This window comes from Staurois parvus, unplaced genomic scaffold (assembly GCF_062004578.1).
Source record: "Staurois parvus isolate SC_StPar_1 unplaced genomic scaffold, SC_StPar_1.0 ptg000034l, whole genome shotgun sequence".
Classification (NCBI taxonomy): Eukaryota; Metazoa; Chordata; class Amphibia; order Anura; family Ranidae; genus Staurois; species Staurois parvus.
In genome coordinates this window covers 3,649,213-3,672,293 of record NW_028317830.1, presented here as the reverse complement: position 1 = coordinate 3,672,293, position 23,081 = coordinate 3,649,213, and the positions used below count along the sequence as shown (strand labels likewise).

General features: G+C 40.6%; 1 protein-coding gene across 2 annotated transcripts in view; it reads left to right on the top strand.

Annotated features, from left to right (window-relative positions):
- LOC149470714 (uromodulin-like) overlaps window positions 1-20,386 on the top strand; it is a 72,830-nt gene extending 52,444 nt beyond the window's left edge. For both annotated transcript variants that reach the window (XM_089661690.1, XM_089661683.1), the window contains 7 exons: window positions 2,837-2,991; window positions 5,463-5,711; window positions 8,869-9,031; window positions 11,722-11,800; window positions 15,153-15,173; window positions 16,120-16,140; window positions 19,799-20,386. In XM_089661690.1, coding sequence (XP_089517816.1) covers window positions 2,837-2,991; window positions 5,463-5,711; window positions 8,869-9,031; window positions 11,722-11,800; window positions 15,153-15,173; window positions 16,120-16,140; window positions 19,799-19,863 — 753 coding nt within the window. In that variant the 3' untranslated portion in view covers window positions 19,864-20,386. The remainder of the gene's footprint in view (window positions 1-2,836; window positions 2,992-5,462; window positions 5,712-8,868; window positions 9,032-11,721; window positions 11,801-15,152; window positions 15,174-16,119; window positions 16,141-19,798) is intronic.
- Window positions 20,387-23,081: the final 2,695 nt, after the last annotated feature.

The following is a 23,081-nucleotide window of genomic DNA, read 5'->3' as shown; positions in this document are numbered from 1 at the left end:
ACACACCATGAGTTTTCGCATACGAACAAAGTCAGGCTGTGTAAGATGAGTCTCTTGGAGTAGAGCTATATCCGCGCGTAAGCGCCGCAAATGTCTTAGTACTGCCATGCGCTTGTGAGGGGATCTGAGGCCTTTAACATTCCAGGAAAAAATACGTGTCATTCTAGCTGGGATAAGGTATGTGATAAGAAGATACGGGACTTACCAATTAGAGATGTAGAAACAATTAGCGCTGCTTCATTAGGCGGACGTGGGTGGTGTAAATCTGGTCTCAGAAGACGACGGAGATCTCCAAAGAAGAGAAAGTGAAATTGGAGAGAAAAAAGAGGAGAGAAAGCGAAGACAAGAGCAGGGGCCCTAGCAGAGCCCAACAAAAATACCAAACATATAATATACCACAACAGTATAAAGGACTTCACGTCATTCCGCATGCTGTATCCACCAACATCAGCGTGACCGGGAGTAGCAGTGAGAGGAGCCTGCCCCAGGGACCAAGTTATAATTGCTAAGGATACGTGAGGGCGTCCCTCAAATGAACTCCCGACAGCGGCTCCAGCACCCCTCCCCCGCAGCACCGCTGATGTATGGAGCAAGGCAAATGCAGGCAGGAAGAAGTAAAATTCAGGCATATATGTAAATAAAACATGACATTGAAGTAGGCGACAATGCAAAGGCCTTGTGCCAAACAAATAATACATAGAACATCTAGCGCTGAACAATCGAACAGACTCAGACTGTAGAACGTGTGAGCTGTCAGTATTCAAAAAAAAAAAAATACCATTCAAAAATAAGAATACCAATAGAAAGCTCTTTCATCAGAGCCAATCGAATCAAGAGAAAAGCTTGAAGCTTTAATGTAGAGACCAATGGCCTCCTAGACCTTCAAGGCGGACGAGCTTTAGAGGACGATGGAATGATGCGTTGACGTTTAGGTGGGTCTTTGCGGGGACTGCGTTGATCTCTGGGCCCAAAATTTCTACCCACTGGCTGTGATGCCGGATCCCCTTCGGCTAGGTGATCTCGGATATATTGGTGGGCTTCTTCAGGATGGACAAAAGATTTAGAGACCCCAGATGGTGCAGTGAACCGTAACGTGGCCGGATACGCCAATGTGAACTTTATTCCTTTCTGATAAAGAGTGCCACATACTTGTTGGAATGCTTTCCGTTTACGCGACACTTCCTGCGAGTAGTCCGCAAATAGCAGTAATTTGTGACCCTCAATCTGCAAAGAGCGTGAGTTACGGAAAGAGGTGAGGATCGCCACGCGGTCAGCATAATTGAGATAGCGGACAATCACTGAGCGAGGCGTTCGGCGCTCGGTAGACGGAGGCCCCAGGCGGTGAGCTCTCTCGACCTGGCAGGAGGAGGATAGGCCTAATGCCGCCGGGATCCGTGTTGAGCATAAATCGGGGAGAGATCCAGTATTAAAAGATTCTGGAAGACCTACAATGCGTAGGTTATTCCTACGTGATCGATTTTCCAAATCTTCGATTTTATCCAAAATACTTTGCTGTATACTATTGGATTGTGATGTACCCGCTTGCATGGAATGGACTTCATCTTCTAAATCAGATAAACGCTGCTCAGCCTCAGTCAATCGTTTAGAATGATCACATAAATCCTTTCTCAGCTGTTCCATGCCCATTGTGACAGCTCTATCTACAGCCTGAGTGATATTAGGGAGCAATATAGAGGACACTGCCTGTGCAATCATATTATACTGCTCATTAAGGCAGTCAGTGCCTAAAGGGAGTGGAGAGGCAGTGAGGAGGTTGGAGGGAGATTCCATTGTACCTGCTCCCACAGTGTGATGTCGCTCCTTGCCTGTGTCCATAGAGTGACAGGCATCGTCGGCCATCTTGGCTGCAGGAGGGGGAGAGCCGCACCCCTCCGCTCTAGCCGCCGACTCGTGGCCGGACTGCGCCGGCAGAAGGTACCGCTCCATGCTGGGGCCACTGCCAGAAGGTAAGGGACACCCGAGGGCTGTAGAGCGGGGACCCGGAGGCAGATAGCGGGATTTGTATAGCCGGGATCCTGGGAGCCGCGGGTCCCGCGTTTACAGCATCCGGCGCCGGAACCGGAAGTCCAATTAAATCATTTTAATGCATTGGATATTGAATCATACATTATCTTATCTGTATTTCACCTGACAATATGAACAGAATTTAATAAAAGTAAAAAATTTACCTCATATATTTCAAATATACAGCAGATTTCCTGTAGTGATCTGACAGCAGAAAACCACTAAGGGGGGATTTAGATAAAGCAAGTAAACCCGGGATATTCACCTACCCATCATCCCTTCTTCCCATTCTCTGTCCAATCAAAGGCTACATACTGGTGAAAATCCTCAATTGATGGATCTGAATGCACGGTGAGAAGGTTTGATGCTGAGTATCTTCTAGCAGACTTGTCGGCTTTCCAATCAGAATCAATAAAATGATTTGTAAATCACAAATGTGTAGAACAGATTGGGGTCAGCAGCTGTAACAATGTAACTGAGCCCTGGATTCCCCCTTGAAGAACAGGAGGCCCGAATGAGCAGTAAAAGCTGACTCAGTCCAGGTGTTCTCTATGGATGATCTCTATGGTGGAGGATACAACAGGGACAGACAGAGAGCGATCAGTAAACCAATCATTGGTCACTTTATTGGTGTTCTGACTCATTTTGTTGCCTTGCTTTGATTAAAATGGCAGCTCACAGCGTGCGTCAGACTGCAGAGGAAATGAGCCGGAAACATGACTACATGACAATAACATACAATAAGTCATATATATTTTTGCCTGGAATTGTTGTTTAATTCTTTAACTTTTACTGTAAATGTTATTTTCAGAACGATGGAACTGATATCACATATACAAACACCGTATACCTAACACCAAAATCTGACGGAGTGATTGTAAGAGATGAGTACCCCATTGACTTCCATTGCTCTTATCCATCAGACATGGAGATCAACCTTCTAACCGCTATCAGCAGCTACGTAGCGTGAGTCACTTTCCTTGGTACCTTTCCTAGATACAGGTGTAGTGCCGAATGGAGAAAATGGAAGTCCGGCACCAACACAGTTTGGAGTAAAACAGTTACAGACTTTATTTGATATCCATCAAGTCAATAAAAAATCCATAATATAAAAAGATTAACGTGTTTCTGCCCCTTCCGGGCATTAGTCATAATAATTATTACAACTAAGGCACAGAAGGGGCAGAAACAGGTTATTCTTTTTATACTTTGGATTCTTTTATTGACTTGATAGATAAAAATTAAAGTCTGTAACTATTTTATTCCAAAGTGTGTCGGTGACGGACTTCCATTTTCTCCATGCTTATCTATGACAAGCACAGTGTATGTCCTGGCATGGACCAAGTACCCTGCTGAACTAATTGGTGTCCAGTCCTGTAGAAATGTATTTCTTTGATGATTTATACATCAGGTTCTATTTTATACATCAAATATGCTTTTAAATGGTTTGCCTTTAATCCTCTATGTATAAATTATAAATTATTTGTTCAGCTTTAAGCCCTGACTATTAAACGTTCAATAACTGCCTAACCTTGTCCTCTTCTGATACAGACCATATTCATTTCCTTCTGGTTTATCCTCCACGATCATGTGAAAGAGGAGCTGAGGAATGAAGGGGCTCTACAAAGACCTATAATGTTCAGCATACACACTATATTGCCAAAACTATTTGGACATGACTTTCCACGCACATAAACTTTAATGGCCTCCCAGTATTAGTCCGTAGGGTTCAATATTGAGTTGGCTCCGCCCTTTGCAGCTATAACAGCTTCAACTCTTCTGGGAAGGCCGTCCACAAGGTTTAGGAGGGTGTCTATGGGAAGGTTGGACCATTCTTCCAGAAGCACATTTGTCAGGTCTGGCACTGATGTCGGGGGAGGAGGCCTGGCTTGCATTCTCCGCTCTAATTCATCCCAAAAATGATCTATCGAGTTGAGATCAGGACTCTGTGCAGGACAGTCAAGTTCCTCCACCCCAAACTCTCTCCTACATGTCTTTATGGACCTTGTTTTATGCACTGGTGCGCAGTCATGTTGGAACAGGAAGGGGCCATCCCCAAACTTTTCCCACAAACTTTTCCCACAAAGTTGGGAGCATGAAATTGTCCAAAATGTCTTGGTATGCTGATGCCTTAAGAGTTCCCTTCACTGGAACTAGGGGGCCAAGCCCAACCCCTGAAAATCAACCCCACACCATAATCCCCCTCGACTAAACTACACTTGTCACAATGCAGTCAGGCAAGTACTGTTCTCCTGGCAACCGCCAAATCCAGACATGTCCATCGGATTGCCAGAGAAATGTGATTTGTCAGTCCAGAGAACACGTCTTCACTGCTCTAGAGTCCAGTGGCGGTGTGCTTTACACCACTGCATTCAACGCTTTGCATTGCACTTAGTGATGGAAGGCTTGGATGCAGCTGCTCGGCCATGGAAACCCATTCCATGAAGCTCTCTACGCACTGTTGTTGGGCTCACCTGAAGACCAAATGAAGTTTTTGAGTTCTTTAGCTCTGACCCCGCCCTGTTATTTTACGTGGCCTACCACTTGGTGGCTGAGTGGCTGTTCCCAGTTGCTTCCACTTTGTTATAATCCCACTAACAGTTGAGCGTGGAATATTTAGTAGCCAGGAAATGTCACGGATGGACTTATTGCACAGGTGGCCACCTATCACGGGACCACGCTTGGTGTCACTGAGCTCCTGAGAGCGACCCATTCTTTCACCAATGTTTGTAGAGGCAGTCTGCATGCCTAGGGGCTTGATTTTATACACCTGTGACCATGGAGGGGATTGGAACACCTGAATCACATGATTGGGAGGGGATGGGAACACCTGAATCACATGATTGGGAGGGCTGGCCCAATACTTTTGGCAATATAGTGTATATGGTCTTATACGTAACCTGGGTGGTAGGCTGCTCTGGTCATGACCCAAGACCCTTACCAGCTAGATAGGATCTTGTATACAAAGATACACAAATAATTGCAGCACAAACAGCCCCCTGTGTAAACATTTACGTTCGCTAGTACTGTGCATATATTAATATTTTATGAAAATGTATCCAATTATGTGAAAAAACTAAAAAGGGATTTTCACATAATTAAATAATAGAAGTGAATATTCACACAATTTGTTGTGTGAGATATCTCAACTCCTTTAGTAAATCAGCCTCAATATCTTCATTATGAGCATTCTCCTTATAGAATAACGGCAGTCTGGCTACAAATCTGAAAGTGGGATGTGATTTTATTTATTTATTTAGTTATTTATTTATTACATAGTGGAATAAATGTTTGTCGAATGTTGCTGTTATACACAAAAATTACTTTAGAAATCCTAAAACAAAGACACTTTTTCTATATGAGACCAAAAATGAACACATCATGTTTTTGTATTTTTTGCTTCTTGTTATTGTAATAATGACTATATTCTGTTACAGCGGGGCCACTATCAACATCGCTGGAACAGCAAATTTCACAATCACGATGGGTCTGTTCCAGGATTCCAGCTACACCACCACATATACTGACTCCCAGGTGTGGCTGGACTCCTCCTCCATTCTATATGTTGGTGTCATTGTAACCGGAGCCACGGCTTCATCGCCATTTGTGCTCGTCATGAAAAACTGCTACGCCTCTCCAACAGCCGACAGCTCCTACGGCCCCCGATATGATATCCTGATAAACCAGTAAGTTCATTACATGTGTTGTATATTATTGGTATCAAGCTATAGTAAGCTTTGTCATTTTATCCTTTTTCCAGCATTGCCAAATAAATACAGAACACCCAATCAGATCTGTAAGTAGGAAAATCTGAATATTCCATTGCAGGATTGGACAAACCCCAGGAGAACCCATATTCCTCAGATATAGCCGAGTGATGAGGATCACAGGAGCCCCGTCATTTTATTGGGGACATGGTTGGATGCTTCTCCCTGCCCTTCACTTGATTTATGTGATAGCAATACTTGGGGTGACAATGTATACAGAGGAACAGTTGGTTTTCCTATTGGGTAGATGAAGTGTTGAAGAATGACGATGGAGGAACAGTGGAGTGTAGGTACGGGTGGGAAATGTTACCAAACTTTACTTATGAAAGTAGTAGTTTCAGTCTGACTGGAGTTTGCAAAATGTGTTCTTTAGATTTGACTCGCGGCACTACAAGGCAAAGTCTAATCAAAGATCATGAGGAATATAAAGCTGCCTGGATAAGCCGGAAGATTTAAAAGGAACTGATGTGGGTAGTGGGGAGACTTATTTTAAAAAAAGCTCTGTAGATTTTTAAGAATTTTTATGATAATCTTAGCAAGGGACTGGCATGCTTACCCATCCTTCACCCATGGGGAGCACAGAGCTGAATGCCGGGGGTGCTGGGCTTCTATATGTTGTGTGAGAGTTTGGAGGAGGACACATTGTTGAAAAGAAAGAAACTCACAAACAACAGATACAAACCCAGAACAGAAGACATTCAGCTTTGTACCCCCCATGGGTGATGGGTGGGGAAGTATGCAAACCCCTTGCTAAGATGACAATCAAAATCCTTACAATCTAAAGTACTTTAATGTTCAATAGGTTTTTATTAAGAGTTTTAAGATACATACATCACAAATACAAAGGATCCACAATTGGAGCAAGTGATGGTAACACACATAGGCTGGTAATAGGATCTGCAATACACTTGTACAAGAAAGGAGCATTGAGGCACCTTAACCACTTAAGGATCACCCTATAGCAGATAAACTGCTACAGAGCAGCCCTCCTGTGCAAAACCACATACATATACATGATTCCACACGTCTGCCTAGGGGGCGAGCACGGGTGCCGCCGGTGTACCACTTTGGCTGTGAGTACTCACAGAAGAAACTGATCTGTGAGTTCCGTACAGCGAATGTCCACTGGCACCAGCCAACTATTGGGCAGAGAAATAGATCAGAGCTCTGCCAATGTAAACAAGGCAGAGCTCTGTTCTGACAGAGGGGAAGTGATGGATTCTGTGTCTTTGCAAAGCAGGGAATAAGATCAATCACTTCCCTTAGTAAAAGCAGCACACAGTTTACACTGAAACACTAGCTAGGCACACAGTTAACTCTTTGATCACCTTAGAAGTTTAGCACCTTCCTCACCGGTGTCACTACTACAGTGTCAATCTATCTTTTCAGCACTGATCACTGTATCCGTGTCACTGGTTCCCACAAGGTGTCAGTTAGTGTCCGATTGTCTGATGCAATATTGCATGACTAATGCACCATAGATAGGCTTGTCCACTCCTACTTCCACCATTACCTATCCATACCCCTCCACACCCCCCTTAACCAACTAAACTTTACAAAAAACATGACACCATTTGGAGTAAATGGCCAACATGGCCTTTTATTAACAACTTCACATTTTAACATACATCAACCGTTCCTTAACGGAAAACCAAAGAATTGTTGTTGGTCTTCAAAGGCACCCACAAACGATCCAAAATGCACCTGCGGACAACCCTATACACCAGGCCTCCAGCCGCAACCAACCAGCTCGGAGACAACCATACCGTCCGCAGTGCAGCACCACCACCTTCCAGTTAAACCTTGGTTAACTGGGAATATCCACCGGGCCCCCCATACTACGGATGGGGTCCCACACCATTGTATTACCTTCCAAGATGAGAACCACCTCCAAAGACCAACAACCGCCCAAGAACCAACGGAAAAACACCCCTGCCAACTGGTGTCCATTTTGTTCTTGTGGTCGTGTTATGTTTCGCAGTCTAACTCACCTGCCCCCGGACAAGACCCTATACCTAACCAAAAACAGGGAGGGCGGGAGGGAAGCTCTGGTCCTCGCCACGTCCTGCTCCACTGACACCCCTTCCGCAGAACCCCCCACCCTAAGGTACCACAGACCCCTCCTACACTCCACATCTGCCAATAATATAATTCCCAATCAATTCCCCACCCCCTGGAGCTAAATTTAACCCCTTCCATTCCCTACACCACTCTGGGCCTAGTCATGTATGCCCTGCGCTATTTCCATTCTTCCCTATTCGCTACGGGCATTTCTGTCCTTCTATAAGTCACTGATCACTTGCTATTATAAAAAAATTAAAAATAAAATTCCAGTATATATCCCATAGTTTGTAGACATAACTTTTGTGCAAACCAATCAATATACGCTTGTTCGCATTTTTTTACCACAATTATGCAGCAGAATACATTCTGGCCTAAATTTATTAAGAACAATGTTTTTATTAGATATGTTTTATAGCAGCAATTAAAAAAATATATATTTTTTTAAACTGTGTTTTTTTTTTTTATTATAACACAAAAACAACAACAAAAAAAAACCGTAGTGGTGATCAAAGAATACCAAAAGAAAGCTCTATTTGTGGGCAAAATGACTTCAATTTTATTTGGGTATAGCTTTGCATGACCGCGCAATTGTCTTGTAAAGTAACGCAGTGCTGTATATAAAAAAATGGCCGGGTCATAAATCTTTCGGAGGGCAGGTGGTTACCACTGGCTGCATGATTTTGTTAAAGTCTTGTTACTTTTTTCAAGTTGTTTTTTTGTATTTGTGTCTAAAACTCAAAGCATAAAAAAGGGAAAGGACAGGTTGGAAATGATTTTGTCTTTTTTTACATAATGAATGGGCCTCCTGTTTGCTCACCAAACCGGCTCTAGAATTTACCTGTCAGGCATTGGTGTCAGAATCTAATCAATGGTGGAAAAAAAACCCAAAATGACTTTTCAGATCAGGAAATCTGCTACAGGAAAGAGAATATTAATGAATGGGGATTACTCACCTTTATAGATTGATATTGCTGAAAATATTCTGATCCTTGTCTGATGATATCACTTTTAGATGTCCCAACAAGAATGACCCAACACTCTCCATGGCGGAAAATGGAGTGTCCCTTAAAGGTCGCTTTTCACTTCAAGTGTTTAAATTCCTGGCAGGATTCAGTCAGATTTACTTACACTGTCAGGTCGGCTTGTGTGACACCTCCAACTCCTACTGTGCAGCTGTGAGTATTGATTGGTAATGTACATTTCTGTGTTCTAAGGTTGGGAATTCAGGAAAATAGATGAATTCCAAGTCAGAACTGATACATGGGAAATGTTTCTCTTGGAAAGGAATTTTGTGAATCTGTTTGGCTAATCTTGTGGTTTAGGAACCCCTGCCACACTGCACAGCCAGAAATATAACTCCACTGTTTCCTGTTTCAGTAACTTTCTTTGTCACCTGCCTGCTAATTGGACAATGAGATATCATAGAGATGATGATGGTTGATTATCTAATGAGCAGGCTAGAGATAGAGATGGGAACAGGAGCCTGAAATCTGAAGAACAAAGTAGGAGCGGCGCCCTCTATAGGTGTAGTGTGGTAGAAGGGTGGGAATCACAAATCAGACTGGAAAGGACTTGCATGTTATTTTGTCGGGTTAAAGATTTTACTATACTGATAGGCTAACTGGGCTCCACTTAAAGCGGAACTCTACTTACCTGTTCTCCAGTGTTGTGTTCCCCCAGAGCTCCCCACTGGGCACTGACATCATCAGCCTGGTGGTCTTTGGGTATCAATCCAGGGATGATGTAATTGGCTGGCCCAAGATGATGTGACTCCCACACACAATGGGAGTTCAGTGATCCGGCCTTTTGCATTTCTGCAGTGAGCAGCGCATGCACAGCTCCGTGTATAGAGAGGACAGGCAGGCAAGGGAAGTGTAATGCAGAGACATTGTATCTATATTCTGCATGAAAGATCCTGCCCGTCCTCAATGGTTTATTTGTGACATTTAGATTGTAATGGTTCACATATTAACAAAGTATATAAATAACAAACAAATCGTACTTACCTGCCCTGTGCAATGGTTGTGCACAGAGCAGCCCTGATTCCCCTCTTCTCGGGTCCCCCACCAGTGCTTCTGGCCCCTGCCTGCCCTGGAGGCATTCAAGCATGCTCACTCCCACTCCACCTCCAAGTGCCTATAAGACACAGAGAGCGTGTCTCCGCCCCGCCTCCCACTCTCTCCTCACTGGCTAAGATTGAAAGAAGCGGAAGCCAATGTCTCCCGCTGCTGTGTCTCAGCCAATGAAGAGGGAGAGACCTAGGAGATCTGATGCTCTCATGCACAGTGCTGGATCACAATGGGGGGGAGGGGAAGACTTAAGGTTTTTTACCTTCATGCCTATAATGCAAAAACTTTCTGCCTTTACAACACTTTATGTTCCATTTTAAACTGCAAGTGTTGTATGTCTAATGAGGCGGGAATATTAGAGTGCAAGCTCCTCCGGTGCAGGGGATTGGCTCAGAGCTCCTTGTCCAGCATTACAGAATGTGTGACGGCTTTATGAAACAATATTAATATTAAAATACTACCACTACTACTACTACTATCACTACTACTACTACTACTACTACTACTACTATCACTACCACTACTACTACTACTACTACTACTACTACTACTATCATCACTACTACTACCACTACTACTACTACTACTACTACTACTACTACCACTACTACTACTACCACTAATACTACCAATACTACTACCAATACTACTACTACTTCCACTACTACTACTACTACTATCATCACTACTACTACCACCACTACTACTACTACTACTTCCACTACTACTACTACTACTACTACTACCAATACTACTACTACTTCCACTACTACTACTACTACTATCATCACTACTACTACCACCACTACTACTACTACTACTACTTCCACTACTACTACTACTACTACTACTTCTACTACTACTACCAACACTACCACTACTGCTAGTACTACCAACACTACTACTACTACTACTTCCACTACTACTACTACTACTACAACTACTACTACTACTACCATGACTACTACTACTACTACTACCACTACTACTACTACTACTATCATCACTACTACTACCACCACTACTACTACTACTACTTCCACTACTACTGCTACTACTACTACTTCTACTACTACTACCAACACTACCACTACTGCTAGTACTACCAACACTACTACTACTACTACTTCCACTACTACTACTACTACTTCTACTACCAACACTACTACTACTACTACTAATAATAATAATAATGTGTGACTGTGGTTGGTCAGTTGGATTAAGTTCTTCTGTTGGTTTGTCTTTATGTGGCAAATATTATCAGTTTCTTTGATAAACTAATGAAAAACAATGTTAGGAAAATTGAAAATTCATTTAAAATTAATATTTATAAAAAATAATATATATAAGACAATGGCGCATACATTTACTATTAATTTGAAATTTCTTGGAATGTTTATTACATGACAGTTTGATCATTTTTTATCATATAATAGTTCATGTCTTCATAATAAGTCGGCACGTTATGTATTTATTACAATTGAAAGTATTTCCTATTTGTAAACATGAATTGATAATAATGATATTTATTGCGTTCATTTGTTCCCCTTAAAAATATTCTTGAACAATATACATAATTAACTGATATTTCCAATAAGATGAGGAGTTTTATTTGCAGTATAAACATGTTGTCATTTATATAACACCCGGGGCTCTTTGGGAAGATCTGATAATACATTAAGAATTGTTCTCATTCCTGGGATGTAGAAACCCTCAGAATTTGACAATACATGTTTGTGACTTATCTATTATTGTTTCTGGGTTAGAATTTGATGACTCTTTTTTTGGGGTTTTAGAGTTGTCCGGCTATGAGATCTTCCTCGGTTGGCAATGATAATGTGAAAAATATAACTATTGGACCCATATACCAGAAAGGTAAGATTTATTTTTATAAAGACGTTTTTTGGAAATATGTGATGTCTCCTATACTGTACATGTGACTGTCAATATCTACTTCTAGTTCACAAAACATTTGTATAACAATGCTTAGCATGGGAAGGTGTTAGTGGTATGGTACAGGACACGGGATCTTTAGTTGTTGCACTGGGTATTATGCATCTGTCTTCAGGTGATTGGACGCCGGTAAAAAAGAGAAGTCTACAGGGACATCCCCCTATATAAGACCTCCCCCTCCCAGAGAGCCTCAGTTGTTTGCTAGTGTTAGCTTAGCGAAGTTCCCTTTTCCTATGAAGCTTTTCTTACTCTGTTGATTCCGATTATATTCATTGCAGAACCATAGTCCCTGCGACTCTTGTGCAGCAAGGGCGGTTGGATCTTCTTGCTGTTGTTCAGCAGCTCCTCTGCACACATCACTTTACAGTTGGAAACAGGGGCGGACTGACAACTCATGGGGCCCCCGAGCAATAGGGGATCATTGGGCCCCTGTGTCCTTGCCCAAACTCAAAAAAGCCTATGAAAAAGGTACCAGGGGCATCTCATGGGGCCCCCTACTGACCCCGGGCCCTTGGGCAGTGCCCGAGTTTCCAAATGGTCAGTCCACCCCTGGTTGGAAACCAAATGGAGGAATTTTTCTCATTCTGGATCTAAAGACTCTCAATGCGTTCAGAGGTTCTGCATGGGTTCTGCCAGGCCAGTAATTGCCTCCTTGCTTCTGATTTTTTTGCTTCAGTAGACATTTGGGAAGCCTACTTGTACATCTCCATCTATCCTCCACATCAATGCTATCTTAGTTCTGCAATGGATGATCAGCATTACCACTTTGTCTCTCATCACTTTGGCTTGTCCTTGGTATCTCCGGGTTTTCACAAAGGCGCTTGCCCCAGTCTGAGCTCTGCTCTGTGTTCTGGGGATTCATGTTGTGGGATTCCTGGATGATCTCCCAGTAAAGGATCAGTCCTCCCTATCCCTGTCAGCTAACATCCAGTGGACGATGCAAATTCTGCAAAGCTTTGGTTTAATCCTCAGCCTATGAAAGTCATTGCTGGAACCTTCTCATAAACTAGAGTGCTTTGACCTGTTATACATGATCCAGTCCAGGATTTTCCTACCCTTGGACCAACTTCTGTCTCACTTTGTGGCTGCATGATTTTTTGGGGGTGGAAGGATGGCCTCTTTGAGGCAATGCCATATGTGTACTTTCTCTCCAGTCTGTTGCATTTCACCATTTTGTCAGCATCTGACCCCAAGGCCAGACTATCACTGGGGTTTGGGGTTTTCAACTTAGTGCTGGAGTCAAGGAAGTAATTTCACTAAAAAGATGTATAATGGGAAGCAGGCTTGATTTTCTCATGGATAGAACTGTATATTCTGGCCCTATACACAGCCAAATCCCTGGAGTGGAGAGCTGGCAAGTGAACATGATCAGTCTTCATAAAATTCTGTCTTGCTTGGTGCAAGTTAAGGAAATTTCTCCTTAGAAATACTCCAAGGGACTCATCCTGCCTTTCTGTCAGTCACTCTGGTCTGCATCAGCATATGGCTTTGAGCACTAATAAAGGGGAAATGTCAGCCTTGGCTGTATTGTTTCATAGGCCATTGGCTTCTCATTCACTATTTAAGGCTTTTGTACAAGTTGTCTCACTCACTTTTCACTTTGCACACTCCACTGTTCCTCCATGGGGTCTTAATCTGGTTATTTTAGCTCTTCAGAAGCTGCCCTTTGGACCCACTAGGGATATTTTCCGTAGCCTGACCTCATTTACAAGGTGGCCATTCTTGTATCACCTCTACATGGAAGGTCTCTGAGATAGCAGCCATAGCCTGTGAGGAGCCCTTCCAACTGTTGTACAAGGACAAGATTTTCTCAAAGCCTCCTTCTTCCTTGAGGTGGTTTCTTCCCTACATCTCCTCCAGTACATTGTCATTTCTTCCTTATGACCTGCACTGACATTCCTCTCCACTGACTTGACATAATACTCACTATGAAAGTTTGTCTCTTAGTTGGTGCCTCTTTTATGCAATTGGATCCCCTTTTTGTGCTTCCTGAGGGTTCCCAAAGGGGAATTTCTGCTTCAGATTCCACCATTGCTAAGTGGATTACCTGAGTTCATGGTCTAAATGATAGGGTTCCTCCCTTCTCTTTTAAAACAAACTCTACCAAACCTGTTAGTGCTTCATGGACTTTTCAGCATCAGCCACTTGGTCTTCCATTCACATGTTTGTAAAGATTTACCAGGTGGACATTAAGGCCTCCTCTAATGGTGATTTCAGCCATAGGTGCTACAAGCAGCTCTCTGACTCTGTGGATAAAATAAAAGATGTGGCACTCCCAAACCCACAAATATAAATGTTGCAAATGGAGAAAGGAAGACTCAAAAGGATATAATAATGAAGTGTATATAGAAAGTTCAATAAACATCCACAGAGCTGGAGGACCTGACTTGTACATTATGGACCAAGAAGAAATTGAGAAAAATCTGGTCTCTTGATTGCTTGCTACAAAACTGAAACTATCTTGGAGTGGGAGGAGTTACAAAGGAGGATGACACTGCATACACCCCTAGTTTTGTCCAATCACCTGAAAGTAGCTGCATAATAGTCAATGTAATTTATAGGGATCCTGTATTTCAAATTTCACACCAAGAAAAATATTTTACTGGTATGTCAAAAATATTATGATTTTCCCTCCTCTTGTAATTTTGAGAAGCAGAATATTCTGGCATTTTTCTCACTTTACAACACTTCTTTAAAAGTGTTTTCAAAAGCAAAAAGCAGCGGTTTTGCTAATAGTTCAATGGAGAAGCTGCTGAAATGCATGGTAGAGCGTTTTTGACACTTTTTCCCATGTTTTGCATTTTTATTCTGCCCAGCAATAAAAAAAATTCCATGATTAGAAAAAAAAATAGCTGAACAAATGACAAAAACACATCAAAAACATGTAAAAAATGCGTGTAGAAAAACGCAAACCAAACTGTGAAAAGCACTGAAAAATGGATAACAAGCAAACTGCATAGGTGTGAACTCAGCCTAAAAGTTGAAAATAACTTGTTAAAAACTGATGTAGAAGTAATGATGCGCTATTCTGTTTTATTTCTTTTATATCTATTTCTTTATTTGTAACAAATTGGATATCTGTAATACCCAGGCTTCATTTCAGTAGCTGATATCTCATAAAGTAATTGATACAAAAATATATATTTTAGAAGTACAATAAACCTTTTCTAAAAATCGATGAAAAGTTAAGGTAAAAATGTTAATAATACAAAGTTAAATTAAGTTAATAATACAAATTTCATTAATAATATTTGTATCTTTATTTTACTTTCAGCTGCTGAGGTGTCTGTTGGAGGTGAGCTTGAGTTTTTTTTTTATAATCAGCTGCAATTTTATCAAGTGCATTATACATATAAAAGAAGTATAGAACTAAGTAGAAGTCTTATCACTGGTGGCTGGTAAACGTATTTGGCTGGATAGGAGTTAATTCTTTCCATGCGGAGAGCACCTGTGCTCATTTTTGGTATCCAATCAGAATAAAGGGGATTGGAGAAACATTGAAATTAAAAAATATAGAAACATAGAAATATGGCAGCAGAAACAGACTAAGTGGTTCATTGAGTCTGTCTGTTTTGTGTGTGTGTGTGTTGTGTTTTTTTTTGGGGGGGGGTTGTTTTTTTTGGGGGGGTGGAGTGTTTTTTTGTTTTTATTTTGTTTTGTTTTATTTTTTTTGGGGGGAGGGGTGCTTTATTCTTGTTTTGTCTTTTTGTTAATGTTTCCTAAATATGATTGTTTAATAGAAGTTAATTTGAAGTTGCCTTGATATTAATAATTCCCAGCACAGCTGATTTGAGAGCCAATTACAGCTCCGCTGTATATATATATGGGCAGCACAGTGGCTAAATGGTTAGCACTTCCGCCTGGCAGTACTCAGGTCATTGGTTCGAATCCCAGCCATGGCACCACCTGCCTGGAGATTGCATGTTCTCCCTGTGCCTGCATGGGTTTCCTCCGGGTACTCCAGTTTCCTCCCACACTCCAAAGACATGCTGGTAGGTTACTTGGATCCTGTCTAAATTGGCCCTTGTATATGAATGTGAGTAAGGAACCTTAGATTGTACACCCCTTGAGGGTTAGGGACTGAAGTGAATGTACAATATATATGTAAAGTGCTGCGTAAATTGACAGCGCTATATATGTACCTGAAATAAATAAATAAATATATATGAACAAATGTGATAAGTAACATAGTTTTGTTATAAAAAAACCGTCTGATTTGTGTTTATATCTTTTATTTCCAGCTGCTCTGTCTTCTGATGGAGGTAAGAAGGGAAATGATATATTATAATCAATTGCCTTTAGTCATGGTGGATCACATTTGGTTGGCTGGTGGAGTAACTCATTGGGATAAAAAGGTCTAAATAATAAATCTGAGTCCCTATTCCAGGGAAGGTGTGTTACTTTCAAACATTCAGTGAAGTTAGGTGGGATTTCAGCCATGTGGAGGTCTTCCTCTGTATAGAGGGATCGGGGTTGTCCCTCCTATGAGACAAACTAAGAGTCTTAGAATAAATCTAATATAAAATCCGCACCTATAGAAAATACAACGTGCTGATTGGTAAGTACTGATACTGGACACCTTTTTCTTTCCTGATAAGGAAGGTGAGATACTATAGAGATATTCCAGAGGTGAGGCGCTGTTTGCTCTAAACAAATATACTCTCAATAAAAAATAATAAATGTAAATCCACACTGGTGAAAAATTATTATTTGAGTAACAAATAAATAGCTTGTGCTCACAGTATAAATAATCACACAAATCCTCTTCATTACCATATTATAAAATATGTGCCTCAAAACATTCATGAGCAAATGTACTACCTGTAGAGATGCGCACAAGAAAAAAATCTGTTTATTTCGGATTAATTTGTTAAGTTTAAAAATGAATTTTGTCATTATCATTATGTTAGAATGATTCATTTTCTGAATTAATTTTGTATACTCAGATTCCTTTCATATACTCAGATTTGTTTCACATATTTGGAGTTTGTTTTGTATATCCAGATTAGTTTTGGATATTCAGATTAGTTTCACATTTTCAAATTCGGCTAGTCCAACCCACAAAGCGAAATGGAGCGAGCTGATTGGGAGATTTACATAAAAACCAATGGACTAAAATTAATTTTGGATTCATTTGTTATGTTTATTCATTATAAAAAGAAATGCAATGAGCTGATTGGACGATATCCGCAAAAAACAATGAAACTAAATTGATTTCAGATTCATTTGTTATGTTCATTTGTTACAAAGAGAAATGGAATGAGCTAACTGGATGATTTAAAAAAAAAAAAAATGGAACAAAATTTATTTGGATTCATTCATTAAGTTCATTCATAATAAAGAAAATTGGAACGAGCTGATTGGACGATATCCAAAAGAACGAATGGAACTAAATGTTATATTAATTTGTTATGTTATGATTTAGAGATTCTGATGGATTCACCTCCATCCAACCCAACCACAATACATGGGAATCATCATCTTATTTCATCTTTCCTTGCTGTACTTATTGCAATATGTTTCCATTTCATATATGATGCATTTTTAATAATAATGAAAAATGGTAAATTGAAATGGAACCGGAGGAACGTATGGAAGAAAGTAAATTCTGGATCCATTAGTTATGTCGTTACATTATTTCGGATGCTTCAAACAATAATAAAATGCCCAAACTGTAGTGTCATATCATTAGAATGAAACAAATGAATACAAATTAATTCCTTGTTTTGGTATAATTTCATGCAGATTTGTTGAAATTAATTCCTATTGTGATTCAGAAATTAGTATACATCCAAATCTCTGAATAACAACATTTTTTTTCCCGAAATATGATTCGTAATGATAAGAATCACACATGTCTAGCTATCACATTAAAAGTGCAAACAAATAAAGTTCTCATTAATATAATGCTCTTAATAAAATGTCTGTGTACACATTGAAATCTTCAGTGCCAAGTCTGTAATATTTCATAGTTCCATGTGCTTCAACAAGAATCCAGTGACCACAGTGATCAGTGCCTAACCACATACAGCTTGTGGAAAACTCACTCACTGGGTCTCCCATGACCCCTAAGGTCTCCGTGCTTTTTTTCTGTTTCTGCTGTTCTGCTTTAATATCTCCTCCTTTTCCCTACTTTCCTCCAATTCCCTGCCTTAGAGACAGTTTCCTCCACTCTCCATCCACGCCAAGCAAAATATGGGAAACACAGATAATATAACACCGTTTTATTTAATAAACCCCACAATATACACACATTGCATACTGACATACTGCATAGATATGTAGGCCTCATACATATAAACTGCACTGCTGGCCCCAAGATGGCCGTGTGCTCCACAGACTGGAATCCTGGGATCTCCATCCCTGAAGACGTTCTTTAGATGAAATGCGTTGGGTGGGGCTATGTCCAAGACGTCACTTAAGGTCTGTGGAGCACACGACTATCTTGGATTGGGGCCAGTAGTGGAGGCATACATATCTATGTAGAATTTAAGGTCACAATTTGTGTATATTGTGGTTTATGAAATAAAAGGATGTTATATTATCTGTGTTTCCCTTGTTTTACATGGCGGTGACATGGACAGAGAAGGAAACTGTCTCTAGGGTGTTATTTACATCGCTGATATAGCCCTGTTGTTTAGATAGGTATATAACAACCAACAACCAAGCAATAAAAAACATACAGGAGCAGCTCTTCTTGTAACAAGATCACATGTATCTCTGTACAAAGATTCTCTAAGTGCCCATTGGGTAGGAATACCTGAGTAGCAGCAAGTCCATAGTCCTTTAAAAGCAATAGTCCATTAAAATGATTCTAAAGGTTCATTTTTTTTTGTAAACTAACAAACATGTCATACTTACCTGCTGTGTGTAATGGTTTTGCACAGAGATAGCCCGGATCCTACCCTTCTTGGTTCCCCCACTGGCTCCTCCTGTCTGTTGGGTGACCACACAGAAAGCAGCTTGCTGTGGGACACCCGCTGCTCTGTGTGTCCATTCATACACCGAGCCGTGGCTTTGCCCGCCCATCTCTCTCCTCATTGGCTGACTGGTTGTAATTGACAGCAGCAAGAGCCAATGGTTCCTGCTTGCTGTCTCAGCCAATGAGGAGGTACAGACTCAGAACAGCCAAGGCTGTCATTCACACCGCTCAATCACAATGAGGCTCAAATAAGTTCTGAGGGGGCTGGGGGGGGGGGGCTGCTGCACACAGAAGGTTTTTTTTTACCTTCATGCAGAGAATTCATGAAGATAAAAAACCTTGATCCTTTAGAACCACGTTAAGGCAAAGAAACCACAAGTGGAAGCAAGAATCCTTAAAGTCTGTGTCTGGCAATAATCCATAAAGGCACAAAGTCCATAGCTGGCAGTTAAGAATTCATAAAGTCTTCAGGTTTCCAGCCCCTCAAGGAATCCCTACTGCCCCCCCCCCCCATCCCCTGGAGGGGGACACAGTCCAGCAGGGTAACAGCGTGCATCTTGGCAGTGACTTAGGAAGAGCTCTCAGGGGCACAGAAGAGCCTCTATTTATATGGGCTGACCTGCAGGGGGGGTGGACCTCAGAATTTTGGTGGGAAGACCTGGCCAGCCACATTAACCCTTTCCTCTGAGATCCATTCACCCAGCAGGTCACCCCAGGGACACAGTGCTCACATAAACATCGTAATAGTTGTAACTGAAAATTTGACCCAGATAATTGCAGAAAAGTCAGAACAGAAAAATAAAACATTAACCATTTGTACTCACCTGCACTTTCATTTTAACAGTTGTATTTGGTATACACAGACAGATGGGGGGGGGGGTCACTGCAGAGTTCCCCGATACTGTCTTGCTGGGGGAAAATGAGTGTACAGATTGGATGACTGATAGCATGTTTAGGGATATTTTTTGAAATGATCATTTTTGTTTTTTGTCTTCCAGGCACTGCTGTACCAATGGCAAAGCTTTTCATCTCCGCCATTGTTTTCCTGTTCCTATTGTACTAGCATTAGTGAGACTCATCCATGTGAATTGGTGTCAGATTTGTAGATCAGTGACACTCTACACATTGTGGAAGGGTTTTATAAACACTCAGAGCAAAGCATGATCCTCTACTGCAGACAAAGTCTTGCCAAGATGGTAAATATCGGGAGAACCACAACCATCACACTTCCTGGCATATCGATTAAATCTGATATGGCTTAAAACATGAACGCATTAATAAATGTGGGAGAATTTTGCTGACCAGCATAGCCAGAAGAAAATAAAAAATGAGAAAGTCATTTGGAAGCATCTACAAGACTAAAAACATGTCCAAAGTGGGACATTTCAAGGAATGATTTGTATCTGGGATAAATAGGGGTCATAAACATATACATGGGTTAAGAGGAATCTTTTAAATGGTATTTCATGTGATCATTTTCTATACATGATTACTAAAACTAAACACTATTAGCTTGAAAAAAAACAAATATTATGGAAATTATTTTCAATAAGTATAATACAGATATAATAAATGGCATCTAAAAAGTTTTGTGATGGATTGTCTTTTTTTGACAAAGGAATACCATGGGATCCTCCCAGATAACTGATGTATACTGTCTGCAAGTATAATATATACAAAATCAAAAATTAATACGATATGGGACTTTTATGGGGTAATTAAAAGAAAGCTGAGAAGGTATAATTAAAACAATGTTTTTATTTCACGAAAAATGCATTATTAAAAGGAGTAAACCATACTAACCTATAATTATATAGGAACATGCGGCATATACACTATTATCATCATTTTAATATTCCAAACTGGACTACCAGCAATCAGACCCTTATGAAAAATTAATTATCATATACAAATAAATCTGAAGAATTCTAATACCAATACTGGGGGGGGGGGGGTACAGCTTGGAGCTCGATGGCTGCTTGCTGAAAGAGCTCCACTCTCCTTCTCACTCTCTACAGCTGTTCAAGGAGCATCTGGGACCCTTCCAGCCATGCCCAAAAGGCAAAATACCCGATCAGCTCTACCAAAGCTGACTGCTCTCTATCCCCCAATTGCAGAATTCAGCTTGATGGTGGGGAAGCTGCTTTCAGAGACACACAGCACTCATACTCATTGGCTGAGGACACCAGCTCAGTCTTCTTCTGCAACCCACAGCCGACCTTGGGCAGCCCACCTGACAGCCCTTCTACTAGAAGTCCTGCTAAAACAAAGAAACCCAAGCAGGGAAATGAGCCTCTTTCTTCACATAGCTTGTCCCTTCCAATGCTGCTGCTTCCTTTATTGGAGGATATCCCTGCATCTTCACAAACTGCTACTGTTACAGATCCAAAGGACATGTTCATTTCTTTGAGGAATGAAACAAAAGGTGGTGTTTCAAAGTACACTTGGGGACTGGTAATCAAGTAATTCTGTTTTATTCAATTCTATTCTTTTCGAAATGTGAATTTGAATGACGGCTATATTTATTCTATTCTATTCCTTTATTTTCTATTCTTTTCTTTTGTATTCTATTTTTTTATTTTGTATTCTGTTTGTTTTATTCTATTCTTTTAAAAAATTGAATTTCAGAAAGCAGCTATCATTTTATTAAACAGAGTAGTGTTCCCCCTGCGCTTAATAGGAATAAATCTATACTAAGCAGCTAGCACCTCAAACCTTTTACCTAGAGGTGAATAAACAAACTAAACAATAATATGGTGCAGCGCTATATATGCATAAATAAATTAAACCACATAAGTGAAATGATCCTCATAGGACCTACATAAAATGTGCAAAACAGTGAACAATATTGCATAAACACACAAGGTCCTAAACTTGGACCCAGTAAGTGAACTAATAAAATAAATAGTGCATGAACTCATATACTGAACCCACTCCCTAACAAGGGATCAATACCATACACCAGTTGTGTACACAGTGAATCCAAATGCGGGATAATACATGTAAAAAAAAAACAATATATAAGTGGGTTCAGTTATCATTTTATTCTATTCTATTCTATGCCTATACTTTCTATTCTAGTCCATTATTTTATTTTCTATTCTATTATTTTATATTCTATTCGAAAGACCGCTACATTCTAATGCTAATACACATAGGGGTTTATTTACTAAAGCTGGTTCCCTCAGAATCTGGTGCAGCCGTGCATGGCAGCCAATCAGCTTCTAACCTCAGTTGGTTCAATTAAGCTTCAGCAATAAAACCTGGAAGCTGATTGGTTTCCATGCAGAACTGCATGAGATCCTGAGTGAACCAGCTTTAGTAAATAAACCCCATAGTCTTTGAAGGAAATCAGCAATAATCAGCAATATGTTCATACTTAAAATTTGTTCTCAAATTCAATTTCGTTTTCAAATTCGTTTTGAATTTTGGACAAAATTTAATTTCATTATTTCGGATTCATTACTGTTGTAATTTGGATACATTCAAATCTCTGAATAAAGGAAAATCCGTCCGAATTTCTATTCAGAATAACGGAGGATGGAACTCTGAAAGAAATATTCCAGCAACCCCCAATACTGGCCTTCAGACAACCCCCCAATACTGGCCTTCAGACAACCCCCCCAATACTGGCCTTCAGACAACCCCCCCAATACTGGCCTTCAGACAACCCCCCAACCTCAGAAATAAACTAATCATGATGATGATGTCACAAATAATGGAAGCACTCCCTGCAATAAGAAACGCTGCAAACTGTGCAACCAAATCAATCCATCAAAAAGTGTCAGACACTCAAAAGGATCTTCAATATCTCCGGATCATACAGCTGCACCTCCAGTCATGTTGTGTACCTCATCCAGTGCAGAAAATGCAGCAAAGGATCTTATGTTGGTGAAACAGGACAGAAGGTGCAAACAAGGATGAATCTGCACAGACATACCATCAAGGAACATAAAGAAGATGACCTCTGCACACCTTTATTTTTTTTAATCTTAATAAGGATTTGAATTGCTAAATCAGAAAAAGAAATAACATCAAGGAGTTGAAATATTGTCACTAAAGGCCCAAAAACGAAAATTTTTAAAATGTAAATTGTTTTTTATTCCATAAAAGTTTATTTAGAAGTGACAACATGTTACAGGAAAATATAAAGAAATGCACATACAGCATCAATCAGGTCATAGTTACAGCTTAAACCAAAATACAGGAAGAAACAACATGGTAGAGTGCGACACTGTGGATAACATAAGCATGGCAAATTACGGCAGAGATAGGCCTGTA